The 18914-nt window shown below is 40.3% G+C and overlaps 1 protein-coding gene across 1 annotated transcript in view; it reads left to right on the top strand.

Moving 5' to 3' along the window:
• The first annotated feature begins 1405 nt into the window (after positions 1-1405).
• Positions 1406-18914, top strand: part of LOC140235754 (uncharacterized) — a 60236-nt gene continuing 42727 nt past the window's right edge. Inside the window, exons 1-3 of the mRNA XM_072315767.1 lie at positions 1406-1643; positions 2199-3950; positions 14399-14622. Coding sequence (XP_072171868.1) covers positions 1406-1643; positions 2199-3950; positions 14399-14622 — 2214 coding nt within the window. The remainder of the gene's footprint in view (positions 1644-2198; positions 3951-14398; positions 14623-18914) is intronic.

Below are 18914 nucleotides of genomic sequence, written 5' to 3' on the forward strand. Positions count from 1 at the left end.
CTCATTGCCATCCCTCAACCACCACTCGACTCTGGTTGTTGACACAAAGCCCCCTCCTCTTCAAGTTGGAACTCTCCCGGTAACCACCTCTTCCCTGTCCCCATCCCAATTCTTCTTATCATCTTCTCCTCTACCCTCATCTTCCCTGGGGGATGGTCTCTCCTTTAAATCACTCCTCCCCATGCAAAAATCTTTTGCCACAGACCAGCAATTGCCCACTGTAGCAGACTTCAATCATTCATCCAATTTTGGCTCTATGAGTTCTGTTGCCATGGCAACTGTTTCTTTGTCATCCACTGAGGGTGTTCAATTCCCACACCAGATTTCAAATAGCATGCACTACTCCTCAAACACGAAATCAATGAATGTCAGTGTTCAGAAGCCTTCACAATTTCACACATCCAGTACTGTCCTTTCATTAGGACAGATATCATCCTCATATCTCTTTGCATTTTCATCATTATCATCATCAGCATCATCATCATCATCACTATCATCATCATTGTCATCATCATCATTATCATTGTCATTTTCATCATCATCCGCATCTCTTGGGACACTTCTTTCATCACTCGACATTTCAGCATCACCCCCAGTTTCCTTGGCAACTACATTTGCAACAGTGCCATCTAGATCTTCTAGGTATTTTCCTGTATCGGGCATTAGCTCATCATTAGATACGCATGAAATCATGCCTTCACCACTGGCTACCCATGTTACGTCTGGTGTGCCAGTCGTCCGTGAAATTTCAACACTTTCTGCTTCGGTCCCCGCATCTAATTCCTTTGCTCTTCGACCCAATAGCGGCTCTGCATCCCTGGAAAACTCTTCCGCTTCTGCCACACACCCCCTCACTCTGACTAATGCAAATGTTCCTCATCTCAGCTCAGAAGGGCATGCATCAGTGGCTGCCACGGTAACCATTAAAACTACCAGTCTGAACACCCTCCCAACAAGTCCATCCACACACATGTCACTCCCTGTCACCTCACCCCATCACGTTCACACTGCAACGCCAAATGAGTATCCCTCGTCTCCTGGTAGCACTCCACCCCTCCCAAGCTCCAGTTACGCATCCTCTCTCTTGACGACGTATGAAGCCACTTCATTGCCTTTTTCTGGCTCATTTACACATAAAAGCGATGGCTCCTCATCAACTCTATCTAACACAAGAAATTTGTCGTCACCCTCAATGATGCCTTCTGTCCAATATCAGTTCACTTCTTCCGTCCCTGCCGGTCCCCTCACCGTATCTAACTCTCCCGTCTCCTTGAAACCAATTGTAGACCACACCCTTACTCCTTTGATAGAAGTATCTTTGTTTGATACCACCTCTATTCTTTCTCCTTCCCCCACATCATCATCATCGTCATCATCTTCAATATATTTCTTGTCTGATGTTGTCATGGCAACAGGAGGCCTCATCCACATGTCCTCACCTACCACCAGTGACTCAAACCCCTCTATGGCAGACCCTACTGTCAGCCATCAAACTTTGACTACTTCGGCAATCTCAAGTGTGAACAATCCCCCAGTGTCTGCAATGGCCAACTCCCCTCTATTTCCATCTGCCTCCTCCACACCAGCACAATTGTCATCAGGGAGCGAGTCAAGTCCATTGTTGAACTCTTCAGTCGCAGATGGTAGTAATGAACTTTCTCATTCCTTGAGGACTCTGAGCAGCACACCAGAAAGTCGGCTGTTCTCCACCCTCTCGAACCAAACATCAAGAGTTCATATGACGGCAGCAACTCCCTCACAGTCGCCATACACGTCAATGTCGTACACCTTCCAGACTTTATATTCCTCATATATAGAGGATATTACTATTGGATTTCCCCCTATTTCAAGTGACTTCGTAGTGCCTTCTCCATCTGTGGTAATACCAAAGGCCACAAGTGTACTTACCATGTCTCACCCACCAGTGACTGACCCACTAACTCCAGCATCTTCTTCTCATGTGCTTACCCCTTCTGTTCCTAATACCTCAACATTAACCTTGCAATCTGGTCCTTCTGTCATAGAGCTTATTACAACAGTAGAAGAAACATATTATCAAATAACAAATTCCAAACAAACTTCATCAGCTAGCATGCAAATAATGTCAAGGTCTGCCATTGTGACGTCATCATTATGGACAAGCTATCACTCATTCCCTCTACCCGCTTCGCATATCCCTACTCGGCTTCCTGTGACAGCTGCCCTGTCGCCAGGGTTCACCCGATCCGTCAATCCCACCTCCCGCGAGATTACCCCATCGCCAAGTACGTCCGGCATGTCAGCTTCCCGCATTCCTAGCCGTGGGTCAACCCGCTCGATGCATGCTTTGCTTTCGTCTGTAGCTAGAGTAGCTAGTGATGCCTTCTCCCCATCCAGCATGCCCCTCCCGGCTCCTGTTTCCACGGAGATGATTATGTTAACCCTGACATCTGATATGCTTGTTGATGTGACATCTCCCTCTCCACCTTCCTCCGCATCCCGCCTACTGGTCGGAACCTCTCTTGATTATGATCTTACTCTCTCATCAACAGAGCCTGCATCACCTGCGACTATTCTGCCAACGCCAATGCCAGATAGTGAACTGATGCATTCTATACCTTCATCACCATGGGCATTCAGTGAGAGTGTGGGTGCCACGCCCACCCCCTTACCACCCTCCGGCAGTTTCTTGGAGTCCACCCCATCAAGTAGCGTCACCCCAGTGCTTTCATCATCTGTGCAATATCTCACAAGCAGCATTATTTATTTTGAAAATGCCACCTCACCTCTCCCTACGCTTACCACGAGCGTCGCCGATGAGACAGACTCGTCTGGTGTGCCACCCTATGCAATGACCTCAACACCTTTTGTCATCCCGCCAATCAATAACTTGAAGAACTCAAATGTTGCAAGGACAATTTTGCCCACTTCGGTGACTGTTAATTCATTGCTCTCGTCACCTGTCATGCTATTGCAGACAAACTCTGAAACTTTGCGCTCAACAGTCGCTCCCATGTTGGCGACCGATCTTGCTCCAGAATCACCCATTGCAAGTCGCATTGTAGAAATTGTTCCACTCTCATCATCTGGCTTTGAGGAAGCAGTCCAAACATTGACAATCATGCCGTCATCTACTTTGCTGACTCCATCATCATCTGCTGGTCAGATGACTCCCCACTCCTCATCAGTTGGAGGAGGAAGTCCCTTTCCATCCATCTTGCCACCGCTTGCCCCGACACCTTCATCGATGGTATCATCTGCCAGTGGAGTAGTGAATGGTGCCACAGCCACGCCCAGTCTTCCAGCACCAAACAGCATCCTACCGCAGTCAGTTTCCCCAGTGTTGTCAATGTCATCACCAGACGTTGGCATGACAACCCCATCGGTGCAACCAGAGTTTTCATCCACTCACCCTTCGGTTGCAAGTTTGCCCATACTACACTCACCTTCACTTACGCTTGCAGTGACATCTAGTGCAAATGCTCCAATGAGTAATGGAATTATTGTTTCAGAGTCTATGGTTGCAACGCCAACAGCAGCCATGATGGCCTCAGAGTCTCAAACTATTCCACCGTCATCAGCTATGGCCGGTATCACAACCGAGTCCAATGTTGCAGAGGAATCCTCAGCTCCTCCGACAACAACTGGCCAGCAGTCCCCGACATCCATCTCATCGACCACCGGACTTGGGACGACCGACTCACCAGAATCTCCTTCCACAACAGAGAACCTGCAGCAGTCATCGTCTATTTCCATGGCAACTAGCCCAAATCCATCGACAACTGCTTCACAGGAAACTCCTACTGTGACGACCAATGGGCCAGCGCAGGCAACACCTCCTTCTGTCCACATGGAAACCAGTGCGACCACCATCCCAACAACTGTCCGGACGACCAACTTTGTTACCACCAGGAAGATGTCCACCACGTTGGATACGTCGTTTGCCACGAGTCCTTACTGGCTGAAAATGGGTGAGTACGGTCAAAAGTAGCACTGTCTGTAGAAATTCTGTGCTGTTAAGAAGGACAGTGTGAAGCTTGATTTCACTTGATAGTTCATATGTAAGAAGTAAGATTGATCAAACAGAAGTTCGAACAAAGTCGGACCTAAAATTATGTTAGAGCTTCAGAGTTCTTCACAAAGCAGTGATATGATCAATTTGTGAGCAACTAAGTACCCAATGTGGAAATTGTAATGGTGAAGATCCCAAAACCTCACAAAGTTTCTCTTGACCTGCATAAAATCTCCAGACTGTTTCCATGTTTTTGACATTAGATAGGTAGAATAGTTCATATCTTTTTCATTAATCATTGCAGTCTCATAATAGCCTTACAGCTATGATGTTTGAGGGAAAGGGGTTGTAATTGTTAAATCATCCACCAAAAATGTCAGATTTAATGATATCTTGTGCACAAACCAATTTGCTTAAAGTGGTTGTTCCTGGCACCACTGTCTTGATGAAAACATATGAAATGTCGAAATCCTGTAACTTTGTTGTTTGTCTTCAGTTTTCGATGAGACTTCTTGCATTTTATTTTAAAAATAATGCCGTCAGACTCTCTTAAATAGAGTCAACTCAAGCGTGGCATGGCATGGCATTTGCGCTGTAATGGCCTCACCAGTACATACATTATGCGTATCCATCTCTTGAAGCTCTGTGAATATTTTGCAGACTTTAAAGGGATGGTAGTTACTGTTTAGATGGGGCTCCATGTTACCAACTTTAATTTGTTGATGATGATTTTTTTCTTTATTAGGTATTAAATGAGAAACCTCTTATGAAATATAAAAGAGCATATAATTCTAAGAGGAACTCAAAGTTTATGAAATGAAAATTAGTTTTGAAATGGCTGAGATATCCAAACAAGAGCAATCCTAATAAAAGATGGGACCCAACTCTATTAAGATAGCTTTGTTTTGCTTTGTTTCTAATTTAGGTATCTCAGCCATTTCAGAACCAATCTTCATAAAAAAAACCCTTTGCATTCCTCTTAGAATTGTATGCTCTTTAACATTTTGTAAAATGGTTTCCAAGTATCTCACAAATGGTTCAAATCTGAATCCTCACTTGAAGTAATACTATCTCATCCCTTTAATGTCTGATAGTAGCACAACCCCATACCCTGTTGGGGGGGGGGGGGAGGGGGGGGGAGACGGACAGTGATTGTTCGTCACCAAGAGCTTGTGGCTGCAGATGTTGTGGTTCTTCCTTCAGAAGCAGCCAAATTTTGCTGTTCACCTGTCTTGCTTGTGGTCAGGCCAGGAGGAGATATTGATGAGGGCGAGATTTTTTGTGTTTGTCCTAGCTTTACACCACTTGCTACTTTTCATATATTTCTTTTTGTTTTTGAATTTTGCAATTTAAGATTAGTCTTCTGTCAAAGATAAAGTATTTTTTTCATGTGTAGAAGCGTATGAAATGCGTCAATGCTCTTCGTATGCATTTTAAGATGATTTTCTACTGAACAATTGTCATTCTTTGTTTGTTTGTTTTTTTCAATTCACATACATTTATTCCAATCAGATCTATCACAAAATGTTTTATATTTACAATGTATATCTAACATAATAGCTAACAGTTATTTGATGAAAAGGCTGTGTCTGGAGAAGTTACACATAACATGTAACTTGTGTAAGGATGTCCTTATATAAAATAATCAGTGTAAAGTTTATATAAGAATGAAACACACACACAAATAGAATAGGAAAGAAGAACAAGAAGAAAAAGGGGAAGTTGAAGATACAGTTGTACATGTTCACAGACTTCCATAAAATTAATCAGTATGTGTGTGTGCTGCCTACCTTGGATCAACAATTCTGGCGAATCTTACCTTTTCAAATGATGTAAACATTTCTTAGTCTCATTTTAATCTATTCCAGTGGAGATATTGTTTATCACTTGGACACACACCTCCCAACAATTTTTATTTATTTATTCATTTTTTTTTAAAAAACTGATCTTTCTGATAATGTCCCTTCTCTCCTCCGCCCTCTCTCTTTCTGACTTCATTAGATTTATCATGTGTCGGTAGAAATATTGCCACCCCACACGCACACCCCCAGAGTGGCCAAGTCTCATTTTGAGCACGCAAGGCCATATTGATACGTTGTAATTGAATCTTGAGAGTGAGGGCAGATTGATACTGTTTGAGGGTGACAAAACATGCCGTGTAAAATCACGCTGAGCGCAGCACCGTGGATTGAGCAGAATCCCTACCTACCGTGGGCAGGCATCGCAAATGAGCAGGATTGGTAGCTATGTAATTAGCCATGAGATTCATATATGCAATTGTTTTGTTTTGCTTTTTTTTTTCAAACCATCAAACAAATAATCAGCGCTTGGTCAACAACATGGCTCTTGCATGTAATACATTCGCAAAAGTCATCCATGTAAGTCCTTGTTTTATTGATCACATGCTTCAGCCGTGATTTCTCCAATATCTGAGTTGATTGATTTTTTAGAATTTATGTAACCCAACCCGAGGCCACATTTTCGGCAGTGTATCATGAAGATATGATACATATGGATGTACTATATTTTGCAGTGAGGCTGGTTATTGATGTGATTTTTTCCATAATCATGCTCCCGCTGGGGAAGACGGGATAATAGAGCAGGTATAGGTCTGTGTGGCTTCTATCGCGTGAATACAAAACAAAACATGATGAGGATCAGGGACCATTGTGTGATGTTTTATGTAAGAGAGTTAAAAGTTGGCATCCAACAGGAATAATAAAATGATAACTAGAGACTGATATGAATCATGGACATTACATTCTTGCTCTCTTTTTAATTTGATTTGATTTGATTTGATTCAGAGGATGCATTCATTGAAGAAATGTTAGGACCATTTTCAAAATGTGCTCTTTTTTCCCCACTCGTAGGAAAAGAAAAATCAGATAAATTCAATGAACAAATCTCAAGTTCCTATGTACTTAATTATCATGGGAACTAACACCAAATTGTGTGCACTCTTATGTGGAGAAGTTGTCAGAATGATTTTAAGGAATCTGCTGTTTTTAAACTCTTGTTCGTTTATATACTTCTTTCCATTTTACATCAAATTCAAATGCAATTAAGTGCCATTTCATGAATAGCTGTCATGATTACAAAAGTGCTTGTAGGTGGTCGTTAATCAGAAGAAGTAACAGGAATGTGAGATGTGGAGTATGGTTACATAATGCTAAAATCAACAATTATCTATTAAAATAAAAATACTTTGTCAAGTCATATGAGGAATATTTTGTAGATATGGTAGCATAGTGGTAAAATCAATAGTTATTTGCCCAACATGAAGGCATTGTAAGGAATCGTGTAGATAATATTTCTGTAAGATCTATCTTTTCAATCCCAAGAATAGAATGTTGATGTACATCAATGTAGCGGGTCTGTTTGACAAGCACTCTTGTATAAAATGTCTCACAGCTACCGGGAAGTTATGTAGACAGTGTCTGGAAATGATGTGCATTAAAATGTGAGATTTGCAAACAAGGTTCTGATAACTGGCAAACAGCGCTGAAAATACAGAGAAAAACAAAATCAAAATGCTCCATGCCTTCAGGTCTGATTGGTAAACCATTTGAGTCCATATCAATGTCCTACTTTACCCCAACTTGCTCCCTTCTTAGACCTATACGGCACATTATGATGATGTTATGAACATTTATTTTTAGATCACCGTACTGTGGAAGCATCAGTGATACAGATTAAAAGAGAGAGAAGGGGGATGGAGGGGGGGGGGGGGGGGGTTGGGTGGAGATGAAGAGGGATAGATTGTTCGAGTGAAATATGAAGGGAGTGAAATATATAGGTATGAAGGTGAGAAGGAGTGCATATAGAGATATTGACGGAGAGACAGAAAGTAGGATGAAGACATACTTAGTTATGAGATAGAGTGATAGAAAAAGACTGTGAAATGAGGACATTGCAGAGATGACTGAGGATGAGGTGAAGTGATAGAAGAAAAGAGTGATGAAGATATCTGAGTGACAGGGAGAGAAGGTTGGAACGGATATAAGAAGAAATGGATGAGAAAGTTGTAGAGGTAAAGTGATCAAGGAAAATAATATAATAAAGATATAGAGTGATAGAGAGATATCTGTTGGAATGGAAAGAAGATCATGGAAAAAATGAGAGAGATGATACAAGGCTGATGGAGAAAGAGAGATGTGAAGATTATGATGGAGAGAGACAGAAGGATGGATAGAGAGAGAGAGAGAGATGGGAAGATGAGAAAGGGACAGCGGTCAACTAAAGATGGAGGAAGAGGTTGTCATGGTCTGAGATGGAGTGATAAGAGAGAGGCAGATAGTTGAATGGAGGGGCAGAGAAGAGGAGAGAGAGAGATGGAGATTATATATTTTGATGGAGAAAGAGAGTGGTGAAGAAAGTGTGGGAGAGAGGGAGAGATTGTCAGACAGAAACAAAGTAGATAAAAGAGAGAGAAGGAGAGATAGTGAAGAAAAGAATGATAGAAAAAGGGCAATGGAGATTGATAGATAGTAGGATGGAGATATCAAAGAAAAAACAAAGCATAGAACAGAGCATTGGAGGAGAAGTATAATGAAGGGAGATTGATAGAAATATATATTGGGGTGGAGAGATATATAGAGATGAAAGTGAGATCAAGCTAGAGTAACATTGCTATAAAAGTCAAATAATTTCAGCATTGGGTTGATTCACATTACTCAGCAATCGCGTTAGTTGATGCAATGAAAAAGGTCCCAATTTTTTCATTTCTTATCTTTAGTTGACATCCCCGACTGATTTTGTGCAAACCAGTGCATGTCAGCTTGACTTACTCGAGGTTTACAGTATATGCAAACAATGATGGAAAAATATATAGCTGGTGGGATGGAGGGTTTATATAGAGAGTGAGGTTGAACTGAAAATAGAATATTATAACAAACAAGGATGAAGATTGGATGGAGTGGCGAAGGAAGCAAGTAGGTAAGATACCGGTATGTAGTTGATGAAATATGGAAGGCAAGATGATGAGAAGGTAGAAGAATTTGAGTGATAGGTGAAAAGGAAGAAGAGATGTGATATGTAGTCAGGAGTAAGAAAAAGATGAATAAATAGATAGAGAGGAGGGGTGGGGGGGGGTGGGGAGAGGGCGGAGATCAATTATGAAAAGGATGCTGAGAGAAGAAGGGGGCACAGGTGTTGGAGAAGAGAAGAGATATTAGTTGCTCCATTAACCCCATTGTAGCCAGAGGCACTTAGCATCTTCGAATGACTCTTGAGAGCAGTTGGCATTAAATCTTAATGAGATCAGGGACTGCTTTCTCAAAATACTACTGACATTACGGTGCATAGATGAGCAGCAGATGGCAGCGATAGAGTTAAGAGAGAATGTGAAACTGGTTTTAGTTACCCTACTATTTACTGAAGCAGGGTGTGCCTTGTATCATTCCCTGTGGCAATTACAGCATCTCGAAAGTAGCTGGTTTAACATGTTAAATCTGAAATACTTGAAAAATGGTGATTCCCAACAGATTTGATATGTACATGTACAATGTACACACAGTATGATTTTAAAGTGCAATGGGAGGTAGTCAGCATTATGATTGAACTGACAACCTGATGATGCAAAATTGTTACAAAACTCAAGATCCTGCAATGGAACTTAAATTTGAACAATTATAGTCAAGGGTCCTATGATATGAAATTACCAAAGAGAAGAGAATTTTGCTTGCATTTGCTAACTATAATAAAGCTTGCTGTTCAGTCAAAAAGGACCATTACTCTACAAAAAAAGGACCATTACTTTAAAAAAACCAATGACTTCTCATGCACTATGATTGCTAGTGATACTGTCGGTTGCATTTAAAGCACAATTCAATGCTATGATGTTCAACTGAAATTTTGATAAGGGGGGTGAAACCCAGTAACTAGTATGTGAGCAATATTATGAAAGTATGGACATGAAAATAAAGTAACAGAAGTTCAAAGTTCAACATTTTTTGCTGGAGTAGTAATGATGGTCATTTGGCATCACATATATGCAAATTAGCTGGGTGATGATGTCATTCATTCAAATCTCTCATTGGTTTATAGATTCACAGAAATGTTGAAAAATAAATCAAGTTTTTGGTGGATAATTGAACAACTACAACCCTTTGCCTCCTTCGGTATTGCAGCACGACAAATCTCATTTCATGTCTGAAAAGGAAATTTTCTGAGGATATTTGTGGAGGTTTAAGGTCATTAAGAGAGTCCTAAGGCTGTGACATCATCACCATATCTGGTTTCCATGACGTTGATAACTACTGATTTGATTCTTTTGTGGAAAAATGTGAAACCCACAAACTCACAAATCCATTTCACTTTCCAATTGTGGGTCCGATTCTGAAGAAACCAGCTCCTGTTCCCTGTGGTATTTTGCTCTGTTCGCTGAAACCAACTTGAATGTGGCATCTAGAGTTGCATGTTAAAGGAGACCTCCGGATGATTTTTAGACTTTTACATATGAACAGGATAAATTGGTTATACTGGGTACAGAGTTTCAGAATTTATAGTGATTGGGATGAGGAATGAGAATGTTTTCAAAATTTATAACAAATCACAATGAACAAGGATGATGACCTGGCAGCCTCACTACAAGAATGCATGAGTAGGGGCCCAAGGAAGCAGAACAAAAGAAGAAAGCATGCATAAGTTCTACACAGGTGAACTTGTTAAGCAAGCAGTATTGTATAATGGTATTACATTGCTACATTTCTGGAATATGTGAGGCTCCTTTGTCATGAACATTGTTCAGTGTAATTTGTTTTAGTTTTTTTTTTTAAAGAATATTGATTTCTTTGCTCAAGGACCACAATAAATTCCACAAATCTATACATGGCGCTGTTGATTTATGTACTCCATGATGTGAAATTATGAAAATTGTGTGAAATGCCCCTTTAAAGGACAACATCACATGATCTGTGATGGGGCTAGTGAGACACGTGCATTCCCCTTAAATCGTCCCGTCTCTCGGCGCATCATATCGGCTATTTCAGACACTTGAGTCCTTCCCTGATTCATCTCAAGGCCTTTTCTTTCTACCTGGTGTGCTGCTCATCGCTTATCGGATCCCTTGAAGTAGGGGGGAAAGAGTCGTACAAGGTCAGCGTGGCGGGGGCTTTGTCATACAGGAAATTGTTTCTGCATACAATCAGATTCCGAGCGAGTAACCGCCGTGGGGACGGAGGAACCCCCCAGATAGTTAGCTTGACCCACATTCAGGCAATAAGGATGGAAATAGAAACTTGAGTGCAATATTTATAGAGTCATCTACAATTGATTCCATTCTTCTCCCATATATCATAGAAAGTTGACATGTCCTTTATGTTACATGACTTGTATGTTGTATGATGCCCATTGTCGATCACATCACTTTCTTTTTTTGACAAAGAGAAAGATATCTCACTTTAAAGATAAAAGCATTGCTGTTATGATCTTCATCAGTTGATTTCCCAGTTACCATCAGCTTGTAAATTTGATCTCCTATTTTCACAGTTACATGTGTTTTTGTTTTCTGTCAGACGTTATCTTTAGATACAATGTAGTAACTATTAAAAATACTGGGATCTTTGTGCACCATTGCTTTCCTAAAATATGATCAGTTTCATAATTCAGTTCATTATGATGACTAGTATTGTCAGTAAAAAAAAAAAAAAAATGCTGTATATCCAATTCTCTTATTGGGCTGTGTGGAAAAGTTGTGGGTACCATAGTAACAATAATTTTAGATACAAGTCTCTCAGACATACATGTTTTCTCCTTACCAGGAATGCTGAGCATCTTGTGTAGGACTAAATATGTGTGTAATAAATACTCTGATGCCTTTGAATTTATTTTCTTAAGTTGACATGTTTAGATAAATGGTTAGGATGACATTGGTTCTCATTACAATCACTTTTCATTCCACTTAGCCTGAGAAAATTTTGGGCATTATTGTTTTTAATGATAATAATGATAATAAAGTACATTTACAATGCGCCGTATCTATCATTACTGATACTCTCGGCGCATGAGAGCCTGTATAATTCAACACATGCTGCGTACAGATGAACAGCTAACAGTACAATCCTTCAAACCCAGTCCGTATCCAATATTACGTTAGAATTAACCAAAACTATAATTAAACAAATACGATTTAACTAGAGTCTTGAAATGAGAGTATGAAGTTTCCTGACGGATGTTGAGTGGGAGAGTGTTCCATAGATGAGGTCCAATGTATGAGAAAGACCGTGCCACCCAACTGTGATGTATGCGTGGAACGTGAAGCAGACTAGAGGTTTAGGAGCGTAGTTTAGTTGCCTTGGTGGAGTGTAGAGTTGTATGAAGTCCTGGATGTATTGTGGAGCTGTGCCATGCAGTGCTTGGTATACAAGAAGAAGAATCTTGAATTGGATGCGGGCGTTGACTGGAAGCCAGTGGAGCTTCTTGAGGAAGGGTGAGATGTGGGATGATGACTTGCTTAGTGTGACCAGTCGGGGAGGTTGGCGAGTATTGAATTACAAAAGTTGAGTCTTGAAAATGTAAGATAGTGCACAACCATTTCCGTTGCTCTTTTGGAAAGAAACTTGCGGATTTGTAAAAGGTTTCGAAGTTGATATCTGACTGATTTAGTGACACATGGTACATGACTATTAAGAGTCATGTTGCGATCCAAGATGACGCCAAGATTTCTGCAGCTCTCCTTTGGCTGTTGTACAGTGCCTGCAATGATGAACGATGAATAAGGGAACATTGCAGTGTACATCTGGAGCCCAAGAGGACAGGGGGACATACCCCTCATGTCAATCACACAGTTGTGATCTCCCACCGATCCTCACATGGTTACCTCGACACCCCTTCTTTGTAACTTTGCAACCATCAGAGCATTTCATGTGTGTGAAAAGGTGGTGACTATACTATCCACAGTCTGTTTTGTTCAATGCAACAGAAGAACTTTAAAAAAAGATACATTTCCAATAGTATTGTTCTTAGGTTTTTGAGTTTCTTCAGTTTGTCTCCCTCTACAAATGAAAATTTGTTAAGATCGCAACTGCTGATCTGTAAATTAACAAACATGTCGGAAAAAAGGAACCAGCGGGACTCGAACCTGTCATCTACTGCTTTCCGGGCAGCGACACTACCACCAGGCTGTCCCTGGTTGCCGGCAGTGACACGATGAACATAGAACAAATACCCAAGCTCCGAGATTCCGACATTGTTATGTTAAGTAGTCCAAGGCGGACAAGGCATATATGAAAGATCAGCAGTTGCGATCTTAACAAATTTTCATTTGTAGAGGGAGACAAACTGAAGAAACTCAAAACCTGAGCCTTCACCCCTCTGAATAATATCTTTCTTTCAGTATTGTTCTTGTATCCTATGAGGCAAGATTAGCCAAATCCACCTGTGAAGACCCAGTAACATGGGGATTCATGGAGCGGGAAGGCTGCCCCCGGCGCGGATATATTTGAGAATTCCCGTAATGCATTATGTATAGTTTTGTCGCTGATCTCTGTGTAAGAACACACAGGCCGAGACTCTCGACTGGAGTCAACCGTTATCAACGAATGCAAGCTTCGATGCATATATACATATGTGACCCGCTACAACAAAAGGATCCGAAAGTCGGGGAGGGACAATTTTCTGAAAATGACATGACATTATTCCCTTACTCTTCTATTTTAATTTCATATATAGCACAACTCATAAAAGTAACCGGTTGCGGAGATATCGATGAATTTATTAGCGCATGTCAAGTGGTTGAGGAAATCAGAGTTTCGAGAAAAACGCCATGAAAGTTTTCCTTACGACGCTAACATGATCAAGGAAGGCGAGACAGTTTTCACCGCTTTACAATAGAAGGTAAGCTCCTAGCGACCTCCGCATGCTTGTTCAAGCTTAGCCCCAGCGGTCTACGCATGACCAATCGGTAATCGGGATGCCACGCACTGACCAATAAGATCACTCCCTCGTTGCTAGGGGCGGAGTCTAGTTGCGGCGCTAAATCCAAATCTTCGGACACGTTTCTGTTACGTTGAAAGTCGAAAAATCATGGCCAAGAAAAATGCTAATTTCCTGCCTTTCATTTGATCATTTAGCTTCGAAATTTCGGCAGATGATAGAAAAAACATAAGACTGCCAAATTATGCCAAAAACAGAAATCTGATTGTTTTGACCAATTTTGATGAGGTGACTTCATACTCGTTTTTCTCAGCTCAGCCGTCAGCGACTTTAGGATCCTTTTGTTGTAGCGGGTCACATATTTGTTGACAGGTGCCGTTTGTGGGTTTTTTTGTAGTATATCCCAGTGGGCAATGAATGAATCAGGCAACCCATAAATCTCCATACTACCTGGTCTTTTAAAGTATTAAACTCTGAAAATTTACTTGGCCCCCTCTACTACCATGTTTCATATGTACCCTGCTTCTCCAACAGACATAGGCATCCCGACCGAGACCAACGAGAAGGATCCGACATTCCGTCTGGAGCTGGAGACAAACCTGGCAAGGATGTACGCCGAGGCGGAGCGGAGGAACACCCAGCGCGAGGCGGAGGTGGAGCAGCTCCTCCAGGACCTCAATCCAGAGAACAACCCCGCCCTGGGCCCCACCCGCCGCAGGAGGAGGCGGGCGGCCACCGTGGACTCCAGCACGGCACAGGTGCGTCCCTTGGTCTGCAGCCATGGCATTATTTACCCATCAAGTGCTGGGGTGATTTTTACTGTCATATTAATAAGATCATGTTAATTGAATTGTTATATTCATACTGATTTGTTTTTTTCATTTTCCTCCATCTGGCAAGATGGCTTAATAGCTGGTCTTCCATGGGGTTCAGTTGAACTAGGGGCAGACCACATTGATATGCACTGGGTTGAAAAAATGCACCCTGCTCTTTGCATTGAGGGAAGTAGGATCTTTTATGTGCGCAGGTTGTAACTCTGTCACACATTGGACCTCCATGTTAAGTCCTATCTGAGGGATTGATAGTTGGCAACTTCAAATTTTATTGTGAATCCTATACTGAAGATACGTGGAACTGATTAGATTCATGGAACCTGCACAAAATTACCCCAAAATGATAAAGAAATTTTAGAAAGAGACATACATTTTAATTCAACTTTGAAAAAAAAAAAGAAGATGTAATTTCTCAATGGAATAGAGAGCTCATGTTTTGGGCAGGGCGATTTTATTATTGATGTAGTTATTTAGTTTCTGTCATTAAACTGTGAGGCGATGTCCAGTCTATATGTGGCACTCCATAGATACATCAAATTAAGATTAACCATTGGTTTCAGTTTGACTATTTTTTTTTTCTTTGGGAGGGGGGCGCTGGGGTGTTGTTTTTCAATGGAGGCATTATAATTCTTCTGCAAACTGCATCTCTCCTGAATTCTTCTCTCGCAGCTAATGTAGACAACATTTCATTTGAGATGGGATAAAAAGGAGGGGGCAGGTATTAAAAGGAAAGAAGACACCCATGCAACTGCAGTGAGTAACATATCGGATGTGTAAAGGGGAGTCTCTGATTACATCTTAATGGAGAGATGTGTCATCGGCAACGATGATGCACTCAGCAGGCGGTGGTGGGTTTTTCTTGTCCCATAAATATATACCTCGTGCCCTTAATATTACTTGGTGTCGTGTACTCTAGTAGCATGCCTTTATTTTTTTCTTCAGTCTCCTTTCCCCCCCCCCCTCCACATGCCGACAAACTTTTCAGTCACCCATCGATGAGTCGTTACCTTGTGATTAATCCGGTGGGACTAATTGCACCATATTATGGTGACAAAGGATAGGTTGATGTTTTCTTAACAGGTGAGAGAGTCATGCTTCTAAAGAGAGAATAAGACGGGGAGGGGGGGGGGGGGGGTGAAAAGTTTATTCATAGTTTTAGAGAAACCACTCAGTGGGGTAATTCTTTAAAGGTACTGTGTACCATTCCCTTGGGAGCAGTGATTAAAAAACTTGTTATCACATTTGATGCATATATGTGTGTTTCTGTTGTATCACAAAACATCTTACCATATGAATGAAATTTGCAATAAAGCCACAAATATAAGGAGATATCACTAATTTTCTCAATAAACCACAATACACCATAACTGTAAATGGTTTTGATAAAACTAACTGTTCACATTTTGTATATTTAACAATACTTAAAGTTGATCATACTGATTGACATTTTTACATTGGTTGTTTCTATCCCTAACTCACATTTTAGAACTATTTTGAACCACTAAAGTTTTCTTTTTCATCTACATAAGGTACAATAATACTGCACAGCTTCAATAGCATCAACATGTACCTGGTAGTCTCATTTGTGCACATCAATGAATGCGTTTACACAAATTTCATATCCTCACTAGTCAAGCAGCCTTACATTTAATTTCTTTAAATGATTTGCAAAATTGCTTTTCCCTTTTTTGCCTATCTCTGTATTCATTTTCAATGTATATGTCTATATTTTCTCAGCTTCTTAACCAGATTTTTGCCAGCATTATTTGTAACAAATCTTTTGTGGATGTATGGATGGTTATTGTTCATTTACCAGTTGTGAAAATGGTGAGACATGAAACTCACGCAACTGTCATACAAGCCAAGTACGAATCATCTTAATACATTATCCTTGTGAACTACAGGCTTATGGCTTGCACAGTATGCAACTAACTACATGCAGCCGTTAGAAGTCCCTGGATGGCTATCAATAAACAAAGCTGACATGTAACTATTAAAGTACCATAGATATGTAAGCAATGACATGCAAACGAAGTGGTCATGATGAGAGGCCATATGTGAGCGAGTGGTTCTGTAGTTTCACCTATGCTTGGGCATCAATCAGGAAGATTGTGTTTAACTCATCCTCTATTCAAACCTGTGCATTTCCTTGCATACATACCAGTACACTTTGTACAAGCCTTCTTTTTGCGTGATTAATAATATGGCATGCTTCATTATCGGATGCTGTTGGATTTGGAAGTGTAGAGGCAAGGTCAAAACTTTGAAACCTGAAGAGGTAGAAATAGTAGGAGATCCTGTCTTTTTGTTCAAATGTATGTTCGTAGTTTGCTTTACATCGACTTTGAACAATGATTTTATTTGCAAGAGTTTGTGTGTTATTGGAACTAAATTCGGAACTGAGTTGAATTGAATTGAGAACAAGAGAAAAGTAGTAATAGGGAACAAACTACTTTAAAGAAGGCCTACAGCTAACAACAGTATTCATGATGTATCAATCCCAAGGACTCACACAAGTGTCCACTTCTCTTTAGCCTTGAGATGGCAAAACAACGTATCTACATCCAACATCATTTCCAGTAAATGGAGTTTGAAGTTTCGCAAACCTAACAGCTGTTTTTCTGTTTTGTTGAACACTTCATATCTTACCCTAAAAGGACCAACAGTATCAGTTATACAGTGAATGCAAATTGATTTCACTAAGCCCATTATTTGTAGAATAATTGGCATTTAATCAAAACATACGTTGTTTTGCTGTCTCAACATAACCACGCTATTGCCGTTGCTACGGCAAAACAATGTGAGTCTAGATCACTGGCGCACGTATAATGTCCTACAACGTCAATATGCACATTTACCATTTGCAAATGGAACAAAAACTCATCTTTAGTGCTTCAAAATAGTTCTAAAATGTGAGTAAGGGATAGAAAAAAACTGATGTAGAAATTTGAATTTCAATAGTATAACTAATGTTAACCTGTTGAGGACAGACTGATATTGCTACAACACGCATTTCCAATAGACCCCTGCCCGAGTATACACTTGGGACTCATCCTCAGTGGGTTAAGTATTGTTACATCTACAAAATATGAACAATAGTTGTAATAACAATGTTTTCAGACTAAACCATCTACAGAACATTTATGGTTTCTTTAGAAAATAGTGACATCTCCTTGTATTTTAGGCTTTATTGCAAAATGTGATACATGGTAGGATGTTTTGTGATATCTGACCTACACATATGCATCAAATGTGATATCTCGAACTTTTTTTAAATAATTTTTTCTGCTTCCATTGGTAAACAGTACCTTTAATGAACAACTGTACTGACTAGGTAGAGTGTTATCATTACTACATTTATAAATGAAGACTTCCTCTAGAGGGTTTCATGTCACCACACTTTGGTGAACCTCACCTGATCTCACCACAAATGATGTTGCTGAAAGCAAATTCTAGGTTGAGAACCACAGATGAAAGGTAACTTAAAGGGATCGTATAGTTTTGGTCGAGACCTAAAGTCAGGTTTATAACATTTTTCGGTGATATAATGAGAAACCTCTCATGAAATATGAAAAAGCATGAATAATTTCAAGAAGGATTCAACATTTATTTGATGAAAATTGGTCTTGAAATGGCTGAGATATCCAGAAAAGCTATACTAATACATAAGATTGACAGGCCACAACTTTTATTAGGATCTCTTTGTTTTACCTTGTTTTTAGATATCTCAGTCATTTTAAAACCAATCGTCACCAAATAAGCTTTTGATTCACCTTCGAATTGTATGCTCTTTAACATTTCATAGAGTGGTTCCTTAATATCTTGTAAAATGTTACAAGCTGAATCCTCACCTCAACCAGTACTGCACAGTCCCTTTATTAAATGCAGGCATTGAGGCAAAAGCTTTCTGAAATTTGGATATGTCAGAAACTCTTTTCTTTTTCTTTTTTAGATTTAGGAGCTAAAATTGTAGACACCTGCTCTTAGACGATTGTCTGTTTGTAAGATTACCGGATGGAAGTATTGGTTACTTTGTATTCGGATCTTTGAAGTTTGTGCATTTGTTTGTAAAATTCAAGATGTGTTTTTGTTGGTTGTGCAGCTGGTGTTTTGACTTGATTTTATGTGTTACTTAGTTTTTGTATTCATGGTTTTTGAAGTATAAGAATAATTTGACATAATTAAGTCCAAACATTTCCACGTCTCTGAACTCCCCT

The sequence above is a fragment of the Diadema setosum genome, chromosome 12 (assembly GCF_964275005.1).
Source record: "Diadema setosum chromosome 12, eeDiaSeto1, whole genome shotgun sequence".
NCBI classification, from domain to species: domain Eukaryota; kingdom Metazoa; phylum Echinodermata; class Echinoidea; order Diadematoida; family Diadematidae; genus Diadema; species Diadema setosum.